Source organism: Polypterus senegalus, chromosome 7 (assembly GCF_016835505.1).
Source record: "Polypterus senegalus isolate Bchr_013 chromosome 7, ASM1683550v1, whole genome shotgun sequence".
Taxonomy (NCBI): Eukaryota; Metazoa; Chordata; class Cladistia; order Polypteriformes; family Polypteridae; genus Polypterus; species Polypterus senegalus.
Window position 1 is genome coordinate 21,251,565 of NC_053160.1, and position 20,905 is coordinate 21,272,469.

The following is a 20,905-nucleotide window of genomic DNA, read 5'->3' on the forward strand; positions in this document are numbered from 1 at the left end:
GGATAATGGATGGATGGATGGATGAGAGGTCTTCAGCTTTATAGTACTACTTATAAGAAGGATTTAGGAGTTGTAATGGACTCGTCACTCTCAACTGCCAGACAGTGTTCAGCAGCCATTAAGATGGCTATCAAGGTTAAGTTATATAGCGCCTTGATGTGTGGAGTACAAGTCAAAGGAGGTTATGGATAAGCTATATAATGCACTCATCTGAAGTACTGTGTGCAGTTTTGTTCTCCATGCCATAAAAGAGATATAGCAGACAGGAGTAACTAGGCTGATTTCTGGACTGCAGAGAATGAGTTATAAGGAAAGATTAAAGGAGATGAACCTTTTTAGTTTAAGCAAACAGAGGTTAAGAGATGACCTGAGCAAAGTGTTTAAAACTAAGAAGGGAATTAGCACAGTGGTTTGAGATTGTCACTTTATAGTGAATTCAACAAGAACACAGTTTAGAATTTGTTAAGGGTAAATTTCACACAAACATTAGGAAGCTTTTCTTCCCACAGAGAGTCAAAGACATGTGGGACACATTACAGAATAGTGTGGTAGACAGGAGGACTTTAGGAACCGGTTTCCTCCCACAGACATGCAAAGACATGCAGGTTAGGTGCATTGGAGATCCTAAATTGTCCCTAGTGTGTGCTTGGTGTGTGGGTGTGTGTGTGGCTGGCGCCCTGCCTGGGGTTTGTTCCTGTCTTGTACCCTGTGTTGGCTGGGATTGGCTCCAGCAGACCCCCGTGACCATGTGTTAGGATATAGCAGGATGGAAAATGACTGACTGACTGATATTCACCATAGGCTTTAGTCTGCACGTATTGATGCTTGCATGGCTGCCAGTACTGCGAGAAGTTCAGTGAAGCATGTAGTATGCTGTCGAGCAACCTCTACGGAACACAAGGAATGCACTCAATAGAGATGACAGACATATGATGGTGAGAGAAAGAGTGACACAACTAGGAATAGGATTCAATGCAGTTCAAGAGATTACTGAAAGCTTGGAGTACTGGAAAATTTGTGCCCACTGATTCCTACATTTACTGACTGAAGACCAAAAACATCAACGCAAAAACATCTCGTCACAGCTGGTTCTCAGTATTGTGACGGTTGACATAAGTTGGTTTCACCATTTCGAACACTAAGGCAAAACATTAAAGCATGGAATGGCATCATCTGAATTCACCAAGAAAAAAGAAGCCAAAGACTGTGACAAAGATTGTGGGTATTGTCTTTTGGGATGCAGAGACGTGTGTTCTGATCGAAGTTCTGCAGCCTAGAGAAACCATAAATTCTGCTCTTTATGTCCAAACATTAAAGAAGCTCTGCTGTGCATTGCATGATCAACACTCTGGAAAGAAAACCATCCTGCAGCAAACAACACTTAGCCCCACTCTGCTTGTTTGACCTTGAAATAAATTGAAAGAATGGGATGGGATGGGAAGTTCTCCCTCAATTTCACCACAGTTTTGGTCTGTTACATCCCAATTGCAATTTTTTTGGAATTATAACGACTAGATGTCAGACCAACACTACAAGAGCTCAGAGGCCATCCAGCAACCTATAGATAGATAGATAGATAGATAGATAGATAGATAGATAGATAGATAGATAGATAGATAAAGGGTATTGCTCACACCCTTGTACCCTCAGACCACACGTCAGACACCAGATAAAAATCCAATAATTATTTATTATAATAGTAATTGTGCACAAAGCACCACCACTCCACTATTCTTAAAAAAACAATAACCAATAAATCACAATCCTCCACTCCCAGACGCTTAGCCACCCTGCCTCCCAACTCAGCTCATTGTCTGGGAGTTCCCATGATCCTTTTATACTCCCTGACCCGGAGGTGTTCCTGCCCAACAGTCCACAAGTCCTTATTCCTTCCGGGTCAGGGTAAATAGTCCTTTTCTCACACCGGAAGCCCGTCGCTCTTCCTATGACGAACTTCTGGGTCATAGGGCACAAAGAACTCTTCGGTCCTCCCTGCAGCTCCCTCTCGTGGCCCCCATGGCATCCAGCAGGTTGGTGCATTAAAACTCCATTGTCCGTGATGCCCTGCTGGTCTTCTGGGGACCTCCATGCTGCAAGGAGGGCTCCACCTGGCGGCTTGGGGGTATTGGCCAGGATAAACAGCTGGCCATCCTCCACAATAGATAGATAGATAGGCACTATATAATAGATAGATAGATAGATAGATAGATAGATAGATAGATAGATAGATAGATAGATAGATAGATAGTTTATTAATCCCAAGGGGAAATTCACATAATCCAGCAGCAGTATACTGATACAAAGAAACAATATTAAATTAAATAGTAATAAAAATGAAAAAAATGAAAAAAATTAAAAAAGCAGACAATAACTTTGAGTAATGTTAGCATTTACTCCCCCGGGTGGAATTGAAGAGTCGCATAGTGTGGGGGAGGAACGATCTCCTCTGTCTGTGAGTGGAGCAGGACGGTGACAAAAGTCTGTCACTGAAGCTACTCCTCTGCCTGGAGATGACACTGTTAAGTGGATGCTGTGGATTATATATGTGAGTGTCTTCAGGCAGCTGGAAGGGGACTTATTGTTCTGTCCGAAAACTGGAAGATAAAGTTTTAGAGCAAAACAGGGAGGTGTGTGCAAAAAACAAAACAAAAAACGGTGGACAGCAAAGCGAAACTGAAGCCCAATATGAAAGACAATAATCATGGTCAAAAGAACAAGAGGATCAAAACCAAAAGTACATGCGAGAAATAAGCACAATGAGTTTTGTTATTTGCTGATTGGACAAGGATTTTAATTTATAGCCGTCCTTTTATCCCTTTGTGTCGATTATGCATATGTCTCCACCTCAGAGCAGCACTGGAAGTGGACCTAATAACAAAATTAAACAAAGGCAGCATTTGAGGGCTCAAAATCATATCAAATCATGACAGTTATTCGGTAAGGGTATCTTTAAACTACCAGAAATGTAACTGATGGAAAAAATGTGTCCTAAGAAAACAAGATTTTATAGAAAAATAAATCACGTTGGGTACATGAAAATGTCGTAGTTGTTTTTTTAACAAAATAGCTACTCATTAAGACCCTTGTATATTATGCCATGGACCTGCTTACCCAAATTGTAAATATAGGTTCTACATCTAACAATAACTAATCCATAAAACTAGACATTCATCCATTATGTAAATATGCTTACAGATTCTATGCCAGGGTTGGGAAGTGGTTGGCTAGGTGGGTTGGGCAGCACAATCAATAATCCAGGTTCAGAGTGTTTTGACTTTAGTTCATTTTGGTTTTTAATAAATTTGCAACCCTTTCGGAAAGCATGTTTTCACTTGAGTGTAAATTGATGGAAAAAAATGGTAATTCCTTTAAAATGAAATCTACACTGCATCAAAAGGTGTAAAAAGTGAAGAGGTCTGAATACTTTCTGAATCTGCTGTCCAGTGATTCTCGTGTCAAGTCCATGTAAAAAAGTCTTCTTTCAGTGTTGAATCAACCATGCTTTATGCAAGAGCTACAAAGTGCATCATAATATCGGAACACAATACAATCCATCCATTTTCCAAGTACAGTATTCTGACCAGGGTTACTGGAGTGGTGGTGACTTTCCTAGCAATAAGGTGCAAGGCATAAACAATCCCCACATAGGGTGCCAGTCCATCGCAGGGCGAACACACACACACACATACCCACCACACACTCAGTCACTGGGGCCAGTTTAACATCACAAGTCCACCAAACCTGCATGTAGACTAAAATAATGGATACCACCTGTCCCTCACACACTCACTAACGCATAGTGTGCACATCATATTTATTTCTGCCAGAATTTAAGGTTTTTTACTTTGTTTATCCTATTATATAATCACACCAAAACTCTATTATCATACTGTAGTATCATAATCACACCATTATCATGTACTCATTGTTCTTATATGCATAATGATTTTTTACATTTTGAACTCTATGTGGCATAATGTATATAGACTAATTGAAATGGCTCCCCACTCACTATGGCAAGCGTTTTGCGTAGTGAGAAAAGCGCTACATCAATGGAAAGAAATAGTAATAATAATAGTAAAATATACAAATTAGTCGTCATCTTGACTAAAAGTAAAATAAATGATACTGTCATTCATTCGATTTTGTTTATCCTAATCCTAAAACAATAAGACTTCGCACGATGTGTAATATGATCATCTCACCTGCCTCTGGATCCCTGAAATGGATTAATTGGGTGGTGCAGACCGATAGTACAGAAAATGGATGGATGATGGTTATATTGTATATGGTCATAGGAATGCCGTTGCAGAAAACATAAAATGTAAATTTTACTAACGTAGCCAATATGTTAACTATTTTTCAACGTCTAAATGCCTTAAGACCCGCGTAATGTGTCCGAGAATACGCTTGCTGCAAAAAGTCTTTCCCGCGTCAGGGAGAAAACTTTTATCTGTTTAGATTGAAAGCATTAATGTCCAATCATCACCAAGAACGTGATCACAGTCGTCACTAGCCACCAATCATATTGCGAATAACCGTAACGGTAATTGGGCGGGACTAAAGAGGAAAGGCGCATGTTTAGAGGAGGTCAACTTCCGACAAGGCATTCTTTAGAAACGTGTGGCTTCTGTGAGAGTGGAGATGCTTGGAACTACAAATAACATGGAAATGATTCGAACTTCTCAAAATCCGCACTAGCGACATGATTTGGCAATCGTAAGGTGAAAATATTCTGTAGCTGTCATCTTGCTTTGAAGCGCGGGATGGACGAAGGGAGTGGACCGAGACGTCGCAGTTGTCTGCAGATGTGGACGGAGGAAAACAATAAGATTGTCACCAGATGGGAGGTGAGTACTTGGCGTCGCCTAGGTACATACTCGGACCTTATCGCAGTAATAAAATTCAATGTTTTAACTGCCCACTAATGTAAGTAGACAAGACAGTCCTTTTGCTGTTAAGGCGCAAGACTGTCGCCTTACGTTCAGAGTTTCACCTGTTGTGGGGTCAAAAAAAGCTGAGTTGTGACGTATTCTGATTTTGTAAATTGGCATGAAAATCGATTTATTAGCCTTTTAATAATCATAATAATAACAACAACAAAAAAGTTACAGGGCATCAGTCTAGGTTTTTAGACCAGAGAATTTACCGTTGCAAACTGCTCTTCAGTACTTTCTTTTGTATTTCCATCAGTTTATTATATAATAGTTTATAGTTGTAAGTGCCTAATTTAATAATTGTTTGTATTTGTGTGTGTTTGACCTGTGCGCCGTGTGAAATGATTTGATTTGATTTGTTAAGTGCAGCAAGGTGGCGCACTGTGTAGTTTGGCTGCCTCACATTTTCTTATCCGTGGCATCTAAAATAAAGCCCGCTATTTCCATATCTGCGATGTCGTGCGGGTGTCCAATGAATTCAAATAATGGAAGGATGTAACGTTTAACGCGTATGTAACGTTTAATACGTATCCAGTATCTATCAATCTATCTTAAAAACTTTATGATTGCTGTATGTTGCTCGTTCTTTAACTTGCTTGTGATTTTTTTTTTGTACTGGTGTCCTGTTTGCATTTAACCTGCAAATTCTAATCACATGATGGCACAGAATTAGAGAAAATCTAATGAGACTTTTCGCAAAATTGTCTGCAGGATAGTATTTAATAAAAATACTTATTGCCCAGTCCTTTTTGGATGCTGCTGATTTTCTGAAATAAGAGAACAGAAACGAAATGCATTAAATACTGTATTGAATGTTTTTTTTTTTCACATATTCATTTTAATTACTGGTTAAGGGTGCAACATTATGGCAAAATTGATAATTAAAGATTGATATAATTGTGATTATTCATTTCAATTAACAGCGCTACAGTGAAATATAGATAGATAGATAGATACTTTATTAATCCCAAGGGGAAATTCACATAATCCAGCAGCAGTATACTGATACAAAGAAACAATATTAAATTAAATAGTAATAAAAATGAAAAAAAATTTAAATAAAATTAATGTTCGCATTTACTCCCCCGGGTGGAATTGAAGAGTCGCATAGTGTGGGGGAGGAACGATCTCCTCAGTCTGTCAGTGGAGCAGGACAGTGACAAAAGTCTGTCACTGAAGCTACTCCTCTGCCTGGAGATGATCCTGTTCAGTGGATGCAGTGGATTCTTCATCATTGACAGGAGTTTGCTTAATGCCCGTCGCTCTGCCACAGATGTTAAACTGTCTAACTTTACTCCTACAATAGAGCCTGCCTTCTTAACAAGTTTGTCCAGGCGTGAGGTGTCTTTCATCTTTATGCTGCCTCTCCAGCACACCACCGCGTAGAAGAGTATATGTACTTATGTACTTACCAACTGCATACACTGTATTCTGCACACATACAGTACCAGATAACCATCATTTTGTGTTATGGTAATTTGAAATTGCTCATCAGTTGATTAGTTTAAAACTAAAAAAAATAATCTTTATTATTGTTTTATTTTTACAATAAAGATACAGCACAATTATTAAAAACATTTGTGGCTGTTTTGAAACACAGTAAATACACAAATAATTATGAATTAAAAAATAAGTATAAAACAAACATTCCTTCATTTGTATTAAAAAAAAAAGTTAATTCTAAAGAAACATGTGTCACCACCACTCTAAAATGTAAAATGTAGAAAAATGTTAAACATGTAAATATTAAATTGGGGTTGTGCTGTACTAAGAAAACAAAAGTTGCATGTATATATAAAAATGAAAATATAACATCTTAAACAGCAGTTATGCAAGATAAAGAAGTGAATATAAACACTGATTGTTCAATTTTACAGATGTGTTGACACATTATTAATTAATTATTAGTTCATGTATTTATAGCAAGTTCAAGAAATATTTAGATGATAGCACATTATTAGATGCTGCTGCCAAAGCTCTGTTGTCTTGTCACCACCACCTCTTAAGAAGTTTTGTGTGTCCTTGTTCTTGAGAAAAGTAGTGTAAAGTATGTCTCACTCTGTTAATGGAAGCAGCATTGCAAGCATCTGCTTATCAATATAATGAAACATTCTGATTACATATGCTTGCATAGTTCTAGTAAACCACAAGACTGTTGTGTTGCATAAAGTGACACTTGTTTCATATCCATTTCAATTTGGAATAAGGTAAAGGCAAAGCAACTTCAGTAAAATAATTATAAGAGAGGATGACATACCTGTTGCCATGAGTGTTGATGATTTTTTAAAGCCTTCACTGTGCACATCTTTAATCGGAGGCTTGTCTTTAGTTAAATCAAAGGTGTTGGTTTGTTTGGTCTGAATTTGCATTTGATTGCTTGCTGGATATGGATCAGAGTTCTAGCATCAGCAAGTATTTATTGGTTATCTGTGTCACTGATCTAATGTTACTGGAACTTTATGCTGCTAACTTATCTTTTATGTAGTCTTCAAAATGAAATATGTAGTTGAATTTTAGATGGTTTCATTAAAGTTTGCTTGTAGTACTGCAACAGTATGCACAGAAAACAAAATAATTCTTAATTACAAACAATTCTCTCCATTTTGGCATTAAAACTTATTAAAAAGTCTCAGGTCAACATTACTTCTCAGTTTTCTGAAGGCTGCTCCTAACATGATTCATATGATTTCAGTGCCTGCAATTCCCAAATGCACCTGAGTTTAGTGAATATGTCCCTGATTGATTACAACACTTATTTGTTTAGCCTTCTGTAAACTGGGAACCTTGATTCCTGATAGAGCTGGAGTACTAAATAGAATGTAACAATCAATATTTTTCATGATTAGCATATTGTGTCATATGAATATATGATTAATTGTGCAGCCCTAATTACTGGCTAATACCATATTTAGAATTTGTCATTCTGACCGGACACAATGAATGCAGTCTGATAAATGACAAATAAAAAACAGATTTAGGCAAGTATGGACCTTTACCAGTTTTCCCTTTGGACATAGAATGTCAGTATACCTTCTTGGTGGGAGCTGGAACTTGTGTTGAAGATCATAAAGAGTCTGGTTGATGCTGTCTGTTGTTTGAGTAGGATGCAATCACACCAATCACCTTTCTTAAAAAGTCAATAAGGTATGACCTCATTCTATAAAAGTTTAACTTCATGTTAACTGATGGCATGAACATTATGTCTAAATCTTGGAGCAATGGGACAGTTTTTTTTTTTTGCCCTGTCACTGATATCTGATGGGGTCATGGAAGACTGCAACTATTACCAGTGTGTTTTGTAGATCTTGGAGAGTGCTTATAATCGTGTAACCTGGGGTATCCGGTGGGAAGGGCTGCTGTAATTTGGTCCCAGGACTGTTGGAATCAGAATTATTTCCACATTCTTGGTGTTAATTAGGTAAACTTTATTATCGCACAGGGGAAATTGTTTAAAGCTGGAAAGTACAAAACCAAAGATGGATAGATAGATAGATACAGTAGATAGATAGATCTTTATTGCCATTGTCACTTTTACAAAGGAACACGGATATTGAAGGTGCAGTCGACTCAGTGTGAGGCATAAGAGTTAAAAAGACAAGAGGAGAGAAATAACAAACTGAATAGTAATAAAAGTACTTTACAAAATATACAAATTGCACTTGTTATATATACAAATTGCACTGGTTGACTTAAGGTCTATATTGCACATTGGGAGAATGATATGGAGCAGTTTTATTCTGAGTTCAGGGCCATGATTGCTTTTGAATAAAGTCCTGGTTTTCGTTGCTCTGTATCTCTTGCCAGATGGCAAAAGCTGGAAGAGGTAATGACTGGGATGTGATGAATCCTGTGAAATGTCTATTGCTTTTTTGCGGCATCGGGAGGTGTAGATTTGTTCCAGAGTGGGGAGGGTACAACCAATTGTTCTCTCCTCTGTCCTGACGACCTTGTGGAGTGCTTTCCTTTCTGAGGAAGTGCAGCTGCCGTACCACACACACAGTCTGTACATAAGCACACTGTCGATGGGACAGTGATAAAATGCAAGGAGCAGATTTTTGGGGAAATTCTCAAATACAGTCTCTGCTGCTCCTTCTCCAGCAGCTCCTTGGTGTTTCGGCGCTCCAGGTCAGGTCATCCTCTAGCTCAATGCCCAGAAACCTGAACACCGGGAGCTATTGTGGGCTGCATCATTAGTGGGCAGGAGGAGGAGTACAGGAAGCTAATCAAAGACTTTGTTAAATGGTGCGACTCAAACCACTTACACCTTAACACCAGCAAGACCACGGAGCTGGTGGTGGATTTTAGGAGGCCCAGGCCCCTCATGGACCCCGTGATCATCAGAGGAGACTGTGTGCAGAGGGTGCAGACCTATAAGTACCTGGGAGTGCAGCTGGATGACAAATTGGACTGGACTGCCAATACTGATGCTCTATGTAAGAAAGGTCAGAGTAGACTATACTTTCTGAGAAGGTTGGCATCCTTCAACATCTGCAGTAAGATGCTGCAGATGTTCTACCAGACGGTTGTGGCGAGTGCCCTCTTCTACGCGGTGGTGTGCTGGGGTGGCAGCATAAAGATGAAAGACCCCTCACGCCTGGAAAAACTTGTTAAGAGGGCAGGCTCTATTGTAGGAGTAAAGTTGGACAGTTTAACATCTGTGGCAGAGCGACGGGCACTAAGCAAACTCCTGTCAATCATGAAGAATCCACTGCATCCACTGAACAGTGTCATCTCCAGACAGAGGAGTAGCTTCAGTGACAGACTGCTGTCACCGTCCTGCTCCACTGACAGACTGAGGAGATCGTTCTTCCCCCACACTATGCGACTCTTCAATTCCACCCGGGGGAGTAAATGCTAACATTACTCAAAGTTATTGTCTGCTTTTACATACAAAAAACAATATTAAATTAAATAGTAATAAAAATGTATCCGTATACTGCTGCTGGATTATGTGAATTTCCCCTTGGGATTAATAAAGTATCTATCTATCTATCTATCTATTATATAGTGCCTGAAATTTCTATCTACCTATTATATAGTGCCTTTCATATCTATCTATCTATCTATGGTCAAACATCAAGACTGAGTAAAAACTGAAATACTCAGTATTCAAAATCTAGTCCATTGGTGGATAAAGTTTTAGTTCTCTTGGTTTCAGCTGGCTGTGTTATGTAGTATGTACAGGAGTGGTTTTCATGTTCAGCTTGAGAAAACAACACCTCAAAATCTCACACCATTGTTCTGCCCCATAAAAGGAGTTTAAGCACTTGAGAGGCTTTGTTGTTAGTAAAAGAGAAGGGATCGGTCATTTAACCAATAGAATAATAGAGCAGTAACAGTACTGTTGGCATTGCATTTGATGGTGGTGCGTACACAGGACATACTGTAAGTTCACAGATGAATATCTTACTCTTAAGGATAGGTTTGGTATTTTTCAAGTTGAAGTTTATTTTTTCACAAACATGATATATATGTACTTGCCACATGAAATTGTGTTCCAAAGTCCATCATTTTCCATAAATTAAAAAAAAAGTTGCCAGAAAAGGCACTTTACATTGGAACCAATGGACGTCTTCACCAGAACACAAAAACCTTTAAACTTACAGAATCCTCACCTATGATTACATATTTTTATTTAGTCAGTCATTTTCCAACCCGCTATATCCTAACACAGAGTCACAGAGGGGTCTGCTGGACCCAATCCCAGCCAGCACAGGGTGCAAGGCAGGAATAAATCCCGGGCAGGGCGCCAGCCCACCGCAGGACACGCACACCAGGGACAATTTAGGATTGCCAGTGAACCTAACCTGCATGTGTTTGGACGGTGGGAGGAAACCGGAGCACCCAGAGGAAATCCACGCAGACACGGAGAGAACATGCAAACTCCATGCAGGGAGGACCCGGGAGATGAACCCAGGTCTCCTTACTGCGAGGCAGCAGCGCTACCAGTGCGCCACCCTGCTGCCCTTACTTTTAATTAGTGACTGGAGAAATTATTGGACAAAATAAGAGCCGTAGATTTGTAAGGCTTTTTCTTCTTTGAAGAGCTTGACAAGTTTAAGAGAACTAAGAGCAACTTTCATTCTTGATCATTAGGAGCCACTTAAATTTATTTGGGAATCTACAAAGGTCACCTGTTATTTGTGTTCAGCAGGAGGTATATGTGGAAAAGCTCGCCAGGAGTATACAGTATCTCTCATCTGGTCAGGGAACTCTTGGCAATTACTTAACTGGGGATTTTCAGTAGGTTAGAGTCTGATCTCTACCAGAATCCATTGCAATTACAACTCTCACTAGTAAAAGCAGATGTAAAAAATGAAGCCATGATATTTCATAGATAACATTGTGTAATGATTTTAACACAGTAAATTTGTGTGTAATTTTATTATTATTGTTTTTATTTTTTTAGGAAAACAAGAAAAACAAAGAAAGGACTGTTTTATCTCAGTGCTTCATTGAGCTGAGCAAGCTTCTTCAAACCATACAAGGTAAATTCCTATTTCACATATATTTACTATCCAGAAATTGCTTCAAGACAGTGGCAGTCTTATTAAGTGTATTCTAATTGCTACTAATTATTATTAATCAGACTAGGGGGCTTCGCCCCCTGCTCACTTTGCTCGCCAACCCCTGTGTTTGTTTTTCCAGATACACACATTTAAGATTTTTTTTTCTATGAATTGTTGCTATTTCATTAGTTTCACTTTTTTATTTCAACTTCTGTAAAAATAATATTTGGAATCTTTCGAGTCCCAATATGCTGAATTTTTTAAATGAGGTCAGTGAGACACATGTTTAATGGATTTGTACCATAATTCAGATTAAGTTTCTCTGTTTGGAATTTCAACAAAGTAACCAATAAATGCATGTGAGGTAAACTCCGTTTTTGAAATTCTCTAACTTCAAAGCCTTACAATATTTACATAGACCTGACATATCACCTATGTCCATATATTTGATCTCTATTCGCCTTTTCATTATTTCTCTGAGTAATAATTTCTCTTTTTTTGTGCTAATGCGATCTTTATTTTATTTTATTTGACACTTTAGTTTTCTTCTGCTTTCATATTCTGTATCTTACTCTGCATTTATACCTACATTTTTTTTTGAGTCTTTTGAATTCCAATTTTCATTATCTCTAATCTGCTCTGCATGTGTTTGGCCCCCTTGTTTTTTAACCTCTTTATGATGGTTTTCTTTGTTTTCTACTCTTTGTCTTTTATTTGTCTTTTATTTCTGACCTCACTTTATCCTGCTTTTTTTTTTTTTTTTCAATGACACCTGGTCCGTGGTGGTGGTTTTCCCTTTTTTTCGAGTAATAATTTCCATTTGTTTGTGCTGCTGCGATCTTTTCTTTCTTTGTAATACTTTCTAATTTTCCTGCTTTCATATTGTTTAACTTTCTCTGCATTTGTATTGTGCCAACTTTTTTTTGTGCCTTTCAAATTCCACTGCTTTCATAATCTCTAACCTGCTCTGCATGTGTATAGTGGCAACGTTTTTGAACGTCTTTATGAAGTTCTACTTTGTCTTTTAATTCTAAGCCCGATTGGATGTGCTCTTTTTTCAATTCCACTTGTTCTGGGCTGCTTATTACTTTCCTTATTTACTGAATTTGCACCTTGATTATTCTTTTTCTTTTTCTTTTTTGCATTTCTTTTCTCTCCAACACTTTTGAGTCTCTTTCTTCGCACTGCTCTTTCTTCTTCGCTTAGTTGTCGATGTTTCATTTATAACGTATTGTCCTTATACGCTTTATATGCGCTGAGAGCCCTGGATCTGTGTCTGCTCAAAGCCTTTACATGACTGAGTGTTTTGCTGCCTGTGGTCTTATTTGATATTGGTTGTAAGTAGGGCGTGTCTTGTAAGAATCTCACGTTCTACATCCCCGTGAGACGGTCCTAGGTCAATATCTTGGCACAAAGTCTCATGTTTAAGGTCCCCTCGAGACACTTTGTGGCTAATCTCTTTTGTCTCGCAGGTCTTTTAAGTGTCTTCCTTGATCTTCACGTGAAGATCATGTCTCGTCTCCCTAGTCTTTCTGTCCCTGGATTTTTTTTTTATAATAGAGAGATCTATTATTAATTATACATTTGCAGTTGGAACATATCTTTTAAAGGGATATATCTTTACATTAAGTGATTTACAAAAATTTATAAAAATAATAAATATCTGTGTTTGATAAGAAAGTGTAAACTTTATGCACAACAAAATTTTAAAGGTAAGGACAAGAATCCTATTGCTGTAGCCATTCCACAAACTAGATGATTAACTAGTTACATAGCAAAGGTGGTATGAAGTGGAGAGCGCAGAGTATAAAGCCTAAGTAAAAAAAAAATGGTAAATGGCCTGTATTTGATATAGCGCCTAACTAGAGTTCAAGAACCCCCCTAGGCGCTTTACAACACAACAGTCATTCACCCATTCACACACACACATTCATACGCTGGTGATGATAAGCTACTATGTAGCACAGCTGCCCTGGGGCACACTGACAGAAGTGAGGCTGCCGAACACACTGGCGCCACCAATCCTTCCGACCACCACCAGCAGGCAAGGTAGGTTAAGTGTCTTGCCCAAGGACACAACAGCTGCATTCTCATGCCGGAAGCCAGGATCGAACCTGCGACCTTCCGATTGCTGGACAACCCGCTCTACCGACTGAGCTACTGCTGCCTAATCCAGATATGCTTTGTGAAGAGGTGAGTATTCATGAGACATTAAACTGGTTGTAAAATTAGAACAATTTGTATGGTAGTGGCAAGCTGGGAGCAACAACTGTTAAAAAAAAAAAAAAATAATTCAGTTATGATTTCTCTGTATTACTGAGAATACCATTCCTCAGAGACAGGACTCATTTGTCTTTGATCCATCATGTCCCCTTGCCTCTTCTTCTTCTACTTCTTCTTCATTTGACCATTTTTTGGTTTATATTCCCAATACTAAACAAATATATACCTATCTTTCATTGTTAGGTACGTTCTTACTTCTACACCATTCCTCTACTTAACATTACGGTAGTTTTCCTCCCTTTCACTGAAACATCTTAGTCTTGTCAGTCATTCATTAATTCTATTTCATCCCTTTTCAACAATTACGTCTTCACAGAGCTTACATAAGCTATCCCCTTCCTTGGAAGAGAACATAATTTAGAGATCTGATTAGAGAATTGCACTTCTTACTTCTTCCTTGTACGTAAGACAGTATAGTTCTGATTACTGTCTGTGTTTTGTATCTACCTTCATTTTATCATCTGAATATAAAAACTTCCATGTTTTGTCAAGATATATCCATCATGAATATGAGAATTTACCCTTACTATGTCAGCATCCTGCAGCCTTTTTTCCACTTAAGAAATAAAGACTGCACTCTTCTCTTGCTCACACCATTACATCTTTCACAAACCTGTGCCCATCACTGTGAGAACCAAATCAACAGGCTTCTAAAGGAGTGACCTTTGTAAATTCGTAAGTTCTAATCAAGTTAAACTAAATCTGTCCCAAAATTAAGTTAAACTAGATGATTAAGTCTGATTACCTATTAAACTGTTGAAGAAATTATGTTTTACAGAAATCTTACTTAAATCTCCCTTGTAAAGAAATATGTAATGTCCTCATATTGTAAAGTTGAAATGCATTTGAGCCCTTTGTCTTTTCAGGTTTGCCACCAGCACCTGCCAGCATTCCTGTGGAAGTAGCTGTGTTTTATAATGTCACTCTTTTCTCACTCTCCACTTCGGATAAAATGATTCTAGATGAGAATAAAATAAAAAACGTATTGCAAAGAGGTATGTAATGATAAAGAGAAAAATTCAGTGGTGACCACCTGTGGCTGATTGAGGTACAAACACAAAATATGATACGTTTTCTACATTAGTATCTGTAAGTAAATTTTAAATGAATAAAAAATTAGTGAGTAACAACTGGTAAAAAAAAAAAGTGAGTAACAACTGGTAATTAGTGTCACTGTTATTCATTTATTTTGTTAGAACTGATGGTGTAATCCATAGTTTTTTGAACTATGCTGCCTTTTGTGTCCCGCAAGGTCTTGATTCACCATTATATTCAATGTGAAAGGGTTATGTACAGTTTGTGAAGTAGCTAGTAATCCACAAAGGGAGAAAATGAGTCATGTACCTTAAAATGTTTTTCTTATTCCTAAGCTTTCGACAACCTGTCAGGTGTCATCATCAGAGAAAAATGATTAGACATACAGGAATTAAAGGCAATACATAACAAATGGTTCGGTGCAGGTGGGATTTGGATCAATAAGATGGGGTTTTGAGGGTCGTAATGGGTTGCCTTGGGTAGCTTAGGCAATTGACTCTGCTCAGATATGGCTGTCGGCAGAGGTTCTCCAAGGGGGGATCCCTCGTTATGATTGCTGGTGGCGAAACTCCAAAGGAAGCCCAATCTATGACTATTGGCGTTGACATCATGGACTGTATCTAGACGACACTAAGAAAGACAAGACTGGGTTGTGTGTGGGGAAACAAAGTTTAAGAAACACTGACTTAATCTATAAATAAGGATAGGCTTTCTGTTGATGGTGCTGCAGCCTCATAGCTCCAGAGTCATTTTCTCAAATTCCAGTCTCTACATTGCGTATGAGAAATTTACTTTGTTGTCCCTGCCTTGTGCTCAATTGTGGTGGGACAGATAGTCTTTTACAGCAACCCTTTACTGGATTGACATTACATAATGTAGATGAATACAATAGCTAGGCTGAAGTTAAAAAGTCTTCAGCCTGGTATTAAATAGAGTCCAACATGACAACCTTAGCATGTTCAGACACTTGGATCATTTCACAGTTTGAAGGCCCTATAGATAATAATATCTGCACCTTCCTATGGTAGTTTTATTTAGCACTGGATCTGTATTACACAATTGCAATTTACATTCTGGAATTCACAAGGTAGTAAATGCTGTTATATAAGGGGGCCATAACCATTTAAGCTGTACTTTCTGTGTTACCCATCCAAGTTGGGTTGAAATAAATGTAGCAAATTACTGTCTGTCCAGCAGTTACTCTCTGTTGAGCATATTCAGCATTAACATTTACAATGCACCATCTATTGAATTTATTTTGTTGTGCATGTAGTAATAAAATGCATTGCATTTTTCATTCCAACATTTGGTGAATCACAAACATTATTCTTTTACAAATCCAATATCAAGTGTCATTTAACAGAGACACACATCCACTTTTATCAAGGTGGATAAGATCAAAGGAGGAGTTTGAAACTTTTATTGAACTAAAATGGCAGCCTGTGTAGATAATTTTATTGATGATTATACGGTATTTTCATTTTAATTGGAACAGTGAAAGAGAATAATTTTAAAAGCTTGTGAGTAAAGAAATGCATTAGTCATTTTGTTCTTCAGATAAATCCATGAATTCCCTTTTTCTGGTTCCTCACATTAAAGTTAGGAAACAACTTGTGTTTACTATATATTGTGGCTAGAAAAAGTAAGTTTTCTAGACAACATAGCTGCTAGGGGTTTTCCTTAGTGTTGCATCCATGGGTGACAAAAGTAAATACAATTAACATCACAATGTACAATCCTCTTTAATAAAACCCCTGTGTGCGTCCAAGTGTCCGTGTGTGTGTGTCTTCTGGTGAAGTGTGCATGCGCGAGCCGCGCCGCACATTGTACCATGCCCCTCCCATGCGCTCGGCACGTGGACGCACACAGTGAACGGCCACGCATGATAAGATATAAAGGACACCATTGCTGGGGAGAGTGCTGATTGGGTAGCCACGGCAGCGCACATAAAATCCGTTGTTGGGGAGAAGCCACACAAAATAATCAGTTGCATGCCCCCACAGATTAAAATACTTGCTGGGGAACTGCACAGTATTTGCTGGGGAGATGCGACAGGGACGATTATAAGCAGCACGCCACACATTACATCAGTTGCTGGGGACACTCTGCTGATTGCCCACTGTTGTGACAGAAAATTAGTCATATTACGGACATCAAAGCCAGTATTACTGTCAGAGAAAATTACAGGCATTTTATGGAAATACAAACCAGTATTATTGCGAGAGAAAATTAAAGACATATTAAAGGATGCATATTACAGCAACATACAGCCAGTATTACTGTCGGAGAAAATATTACGGACGTATCTACTAACAACATGCCACCCAAAAAAAGGACATGTCAAGTAGGACAAAAGACACAGACAATCAAATCCTATATAAGCAACATCTCCTGGAAGAACGGTCAGCTCAACAAGTAAACATCAACAAAAGAAACGCTGAAAGACAAAGAAAAATACGATTGAAGAAAAAGAAAGTGATTGTCAGAAAAACACTAAAAGAGAGAGACTCAGAAGAGCAAACCTTCGAAAAGGTTGGCATTTACTTGCCAGAACCAGTATTCAGCCACGGTCAGTTTTATATTGCATTATCAAGAGTTAGAAGTTTTCCAGATGTTGTTAGCGCCCGTTATTGTAACGGGCTTAATGTCTAGTATATGATAAAAGCATTATATACACTTAGTAGTAACATTTAGTAGTAAATGTTAGTATATTGCACAAAACATGATATATAAAACAATATGAAAGTACAGAATTGCACTCATGCACAGTAATGTTTAGAGTAGTCTCAATAAAGTAAACATAATTTAGGTAGGAGAGAACTGTGTGGAGATCAGGGAGAGATTGTTACAACTAGAGACAGCAGTAGGAAAGTAACTATTGTATTTATGTGCCTAATGGTTCTTGATTGTAGTTTCTGGTAAGTTTCCATGGTGATAGTAAATGAAGTAGATGGTTTCCTCGAAGAGTTTGTTTCATGATCCTTAATATATACGGGATGGTGAACCAAGATATTAGTGTCTGGAAAGTCTTCAATCATCAAAGACATCATGTGACATATTAATACCTAAAAAGAGTCCAAGGTGGAAAGGAGAATGGTCATCCTCTGATACTTAAAGTTTCATTATGAAAAATTGGAGTATATAAGCACCATCTGGGAGTAGAACCTAAATGCTTCTCTAAGTGGAACCATATCTTAAAAGTGTAAGGGATAAAAGAATGTCCATGGACCAGTTTTAACTGTTAACACTGCTGTTTCATTCCTGGGGCATTGGGCCTTTGGATAAGAGCTAAGGGGTCCGTAGCAGATCCCATCTTCTAATACTTTCATCTCACGAGGGACTCGGTTACTGACAAAGTGATGCTCTGTCTCTTTACGAGGGGCCTCACTTTGTTGTATCTCATTGTTGTGTATACAGTACTACTTTTTTTACTTCTGTGTTTTGCGGACTCTATGCCAATCTCTCCAGTTTGTGCTAATAGTAGCACACCCAGTTCCAACAGCTGCAAACATACCTGGACTTTACAAAGACGGCTGCATGTATATGTACTAGTAATAGGATGTCAGGGCCAAAAGGGTTAACTGACACTTCTTTAACAGGCTTCTAAAGTATTTCTGTTAACATTGATTTGTATTTTGTTTTGCAAGATACAACTTTATCCATCCATCCATTATCCAACTTGCTATATCCTAACTACAGGGTCACGGGGGTCTGCTGGAGCCAATCCCAGCCAACACAGGGCGCAAGGCCGGAAACAAACCCCTTGCAGGGCACCAGCTCACCGCAGGATACAACTTTAACATGAGTTATATTTTATCTATTCCATGTTTCATTTCATGCAATAGATCTTTTAATGTACTTTTAATGTAAATATACATAAGTAGAATTCTGACATTGACTCACTGCTCCAAACTATTAGTTGGTGGCAGGATTGGCACTCCAGCCACTGTTTAAAAAAAAAATAATAATAATAATAAAAATCTCACACAGTTCTAGTATGGTGATGAGGTGTCATCTGTTGTACGGCTGCACTTGGGTCCCATTCTGGGTGGTTCATCCTTTGTTGGGTGCAGCAGTGTCCTGTATCTGTGCATGCTTCCAACCACAACCACCAAACTATTCCATTAAAGTAGAATGTGTCATATTTTCTAGTTGTGGAAGCTTCAGGAGGTTATTCAAGAAATTCTGACATCCTTGGCCTGTGGTGCACTGCACTTCCAGTATTCTATGATAATAGCTGCATCACTTCACTTCATCAACTTGCCTGTCTGCAGTGGGCTGTGTGGCTGCTGGATTGCCAGCTGGAGAAAATCCTGGATTATTTCCGTGTTCTTAGTAAGTATGAGGTAAGAGCTTCAGGGCTTTGATTGTTTGTCTTATGTAATAACAAGGGGGCAAAGCCCCCTGCTCTAGCGTTGTGAAAGGGGGAGGGCTAAACACACGCTAAGGAGATGCAGACGGGTCAGCTGCTGGCTTGCTGCTGCCGATCTGCGTGTTCTGCTTGTCGCACTGCACGTCGATCATTTAAAAGCTTGTATAGCAGCTGTCCTTTTGTCTCACTGCTTTGTCTCGCAGTACATTAAAGTGTCTCTTGTGGGATGTCAAAGTGTCTTCTGAGAAGTTCACGTCTCGACCCATTTTTTTTAGTTATAATTAGATAATAATAATACATTTTATTTGTATAGTGCCTTTCCTATGCTCAAGGCAATTACGCAGTGCACATTATTCAGCAATATGTGTATGTATATGGGAATACATTCAGTTTTGTGCTCATAAATTCACATACCCTAGCAAAATTTGTGAAATATTGACCATTGTTTGGAAAATATAAGTAATCATGCAGAAAGCTTTTTAATTATGAAATGTGCTCAGGCAAAGTAATTTATTATCGCCTAACTGTGTGTGCCCTTTTTAAAATCACAATGATAACTGAAATAACCATAAATCGGTCTGATCACAAGGTTACTTACCCTTGAATGTTGGGGCTGATAATTTACACACAAGTTGATACACACAGGTTCAAATTAAGGGGAATTAAGGGAGAGGGTCCACACCTATAACCTCTTTCATTGTAATCCGTGTCTGTGTATAAAAAGTTATTTTTAAATGTTTACAGCAATTCTGAACACAATCCTAGGAACTATGTGTGGCTTCAGGTGTTTGTTCCAGCCAGTTTCACAACTGGTGAATTATTTTACCGCTAATTGATGTCATTTAATTAACTTGTCTTTTTCCTTCTCCTGTTCCAGATTTAGAAGAGCACAGCAGTGTGAGCTTTAAATCTTTTGTTGCTTTCCTATTAAGTTTCCCCCCTTTTTTGTATTTTGCTCTCTAATTATATTCTAATAATGACAGTTACTACACGCAGAGCAGGCACCCAGGCAAATGACATGGAATGTTGAAAAGCTGCAACTATTGCAGCAGCAGTCCCACTAATATGCTTATTTTTAAATAATAAATTGAATAAGATGGATACCTGGAAAAGCAGAATGAAAATCCTAAGTACGGTGGAACTCTTAAAAATCAAGTTAAAAGTACCCACTTAATTGTCTTAATGTAACATTCATGCAAGTTTGTTTCATTTTGATAAAAACTTGTCATACTTCGCTTTGTAATTTCTACATTGACCTCAAAACACAGAAACTGGGAAATAACAGATTTCTTAATTGGGCTAGGAGATCAATTACAAACAGAAGTTATAGAACAAAATCCTGCAGCCACATTGGGTCCTCAGGACTGAGTTTGAGAACCACAGCCTTAAATTATCTAAAACAACACTGGGAGTGGGACTTCCCAGTTAGAATCTAAGATAATGAATAGAATCCAAATAATAATTGACATATGCTTAAATACAGCCACTGACAAGATGCAGAATTCATCATTTTGCGTGAACAATGGAGTAATAAATTAAAATTTTATACATCACACACTAAAATTATTCTGAATTTTTCAAAAATATATCTGGGACAAGATGTGAATTTTGAGCAGTGTCAAAATGGGAATGCAACACACTGAGATCATATGAAGGAAAAATATTGCATTTGTTTTGTTTTTGTCAGAAAGTTTTTATTTACAGCTACTCCATAATGTATGTCAATTTTGATAGCATATCCTACATTGTTTAGTTATGGTCTTATTTTA

At 38.1% G+C, this 20,905-nt stretch overlaps 1 protein-coding gene across 3 annotated transcripts in view; it reads left to right on the forward strand.

The window, feature by feature from the left end:
- The first annotated feature begins 4,569 nt into the window (after positions 1-4,569).
- Positions 4,570-20,905, forward strand: part of fancg (FA complementation group G) — a 52,129-nt gene continuing 35,793 nt past the window's right edge. Inside the window, exons 1-4 of one of the 3 annotated variants that reach the window (XM_039758333.1) lie at positions 4,570-4,850; positions 11,347-11,425; positions 14,596-14,724; positions 18,917-19,110. In XM_039758333.1, the coding sequence (XP_039614267.1) occupies positions 4,767-4,850; positions 11,347-11,425; positions 14,596-14,724; positions 18,917-19,110 (486 nt within the window). In that variant the 5' untranslated portion in view covers positions 4,570-4,766. Of the gene's footprint in view, positions 4,851-11,346; positions 11,426-14,595; positions 14,725-18,489; positions 19,111-20,905 lie in introns of those variants that run through there. The other 2 variants (XM_039758334.1, XM_039758335.1) reach the window with 2 other exon arrangements.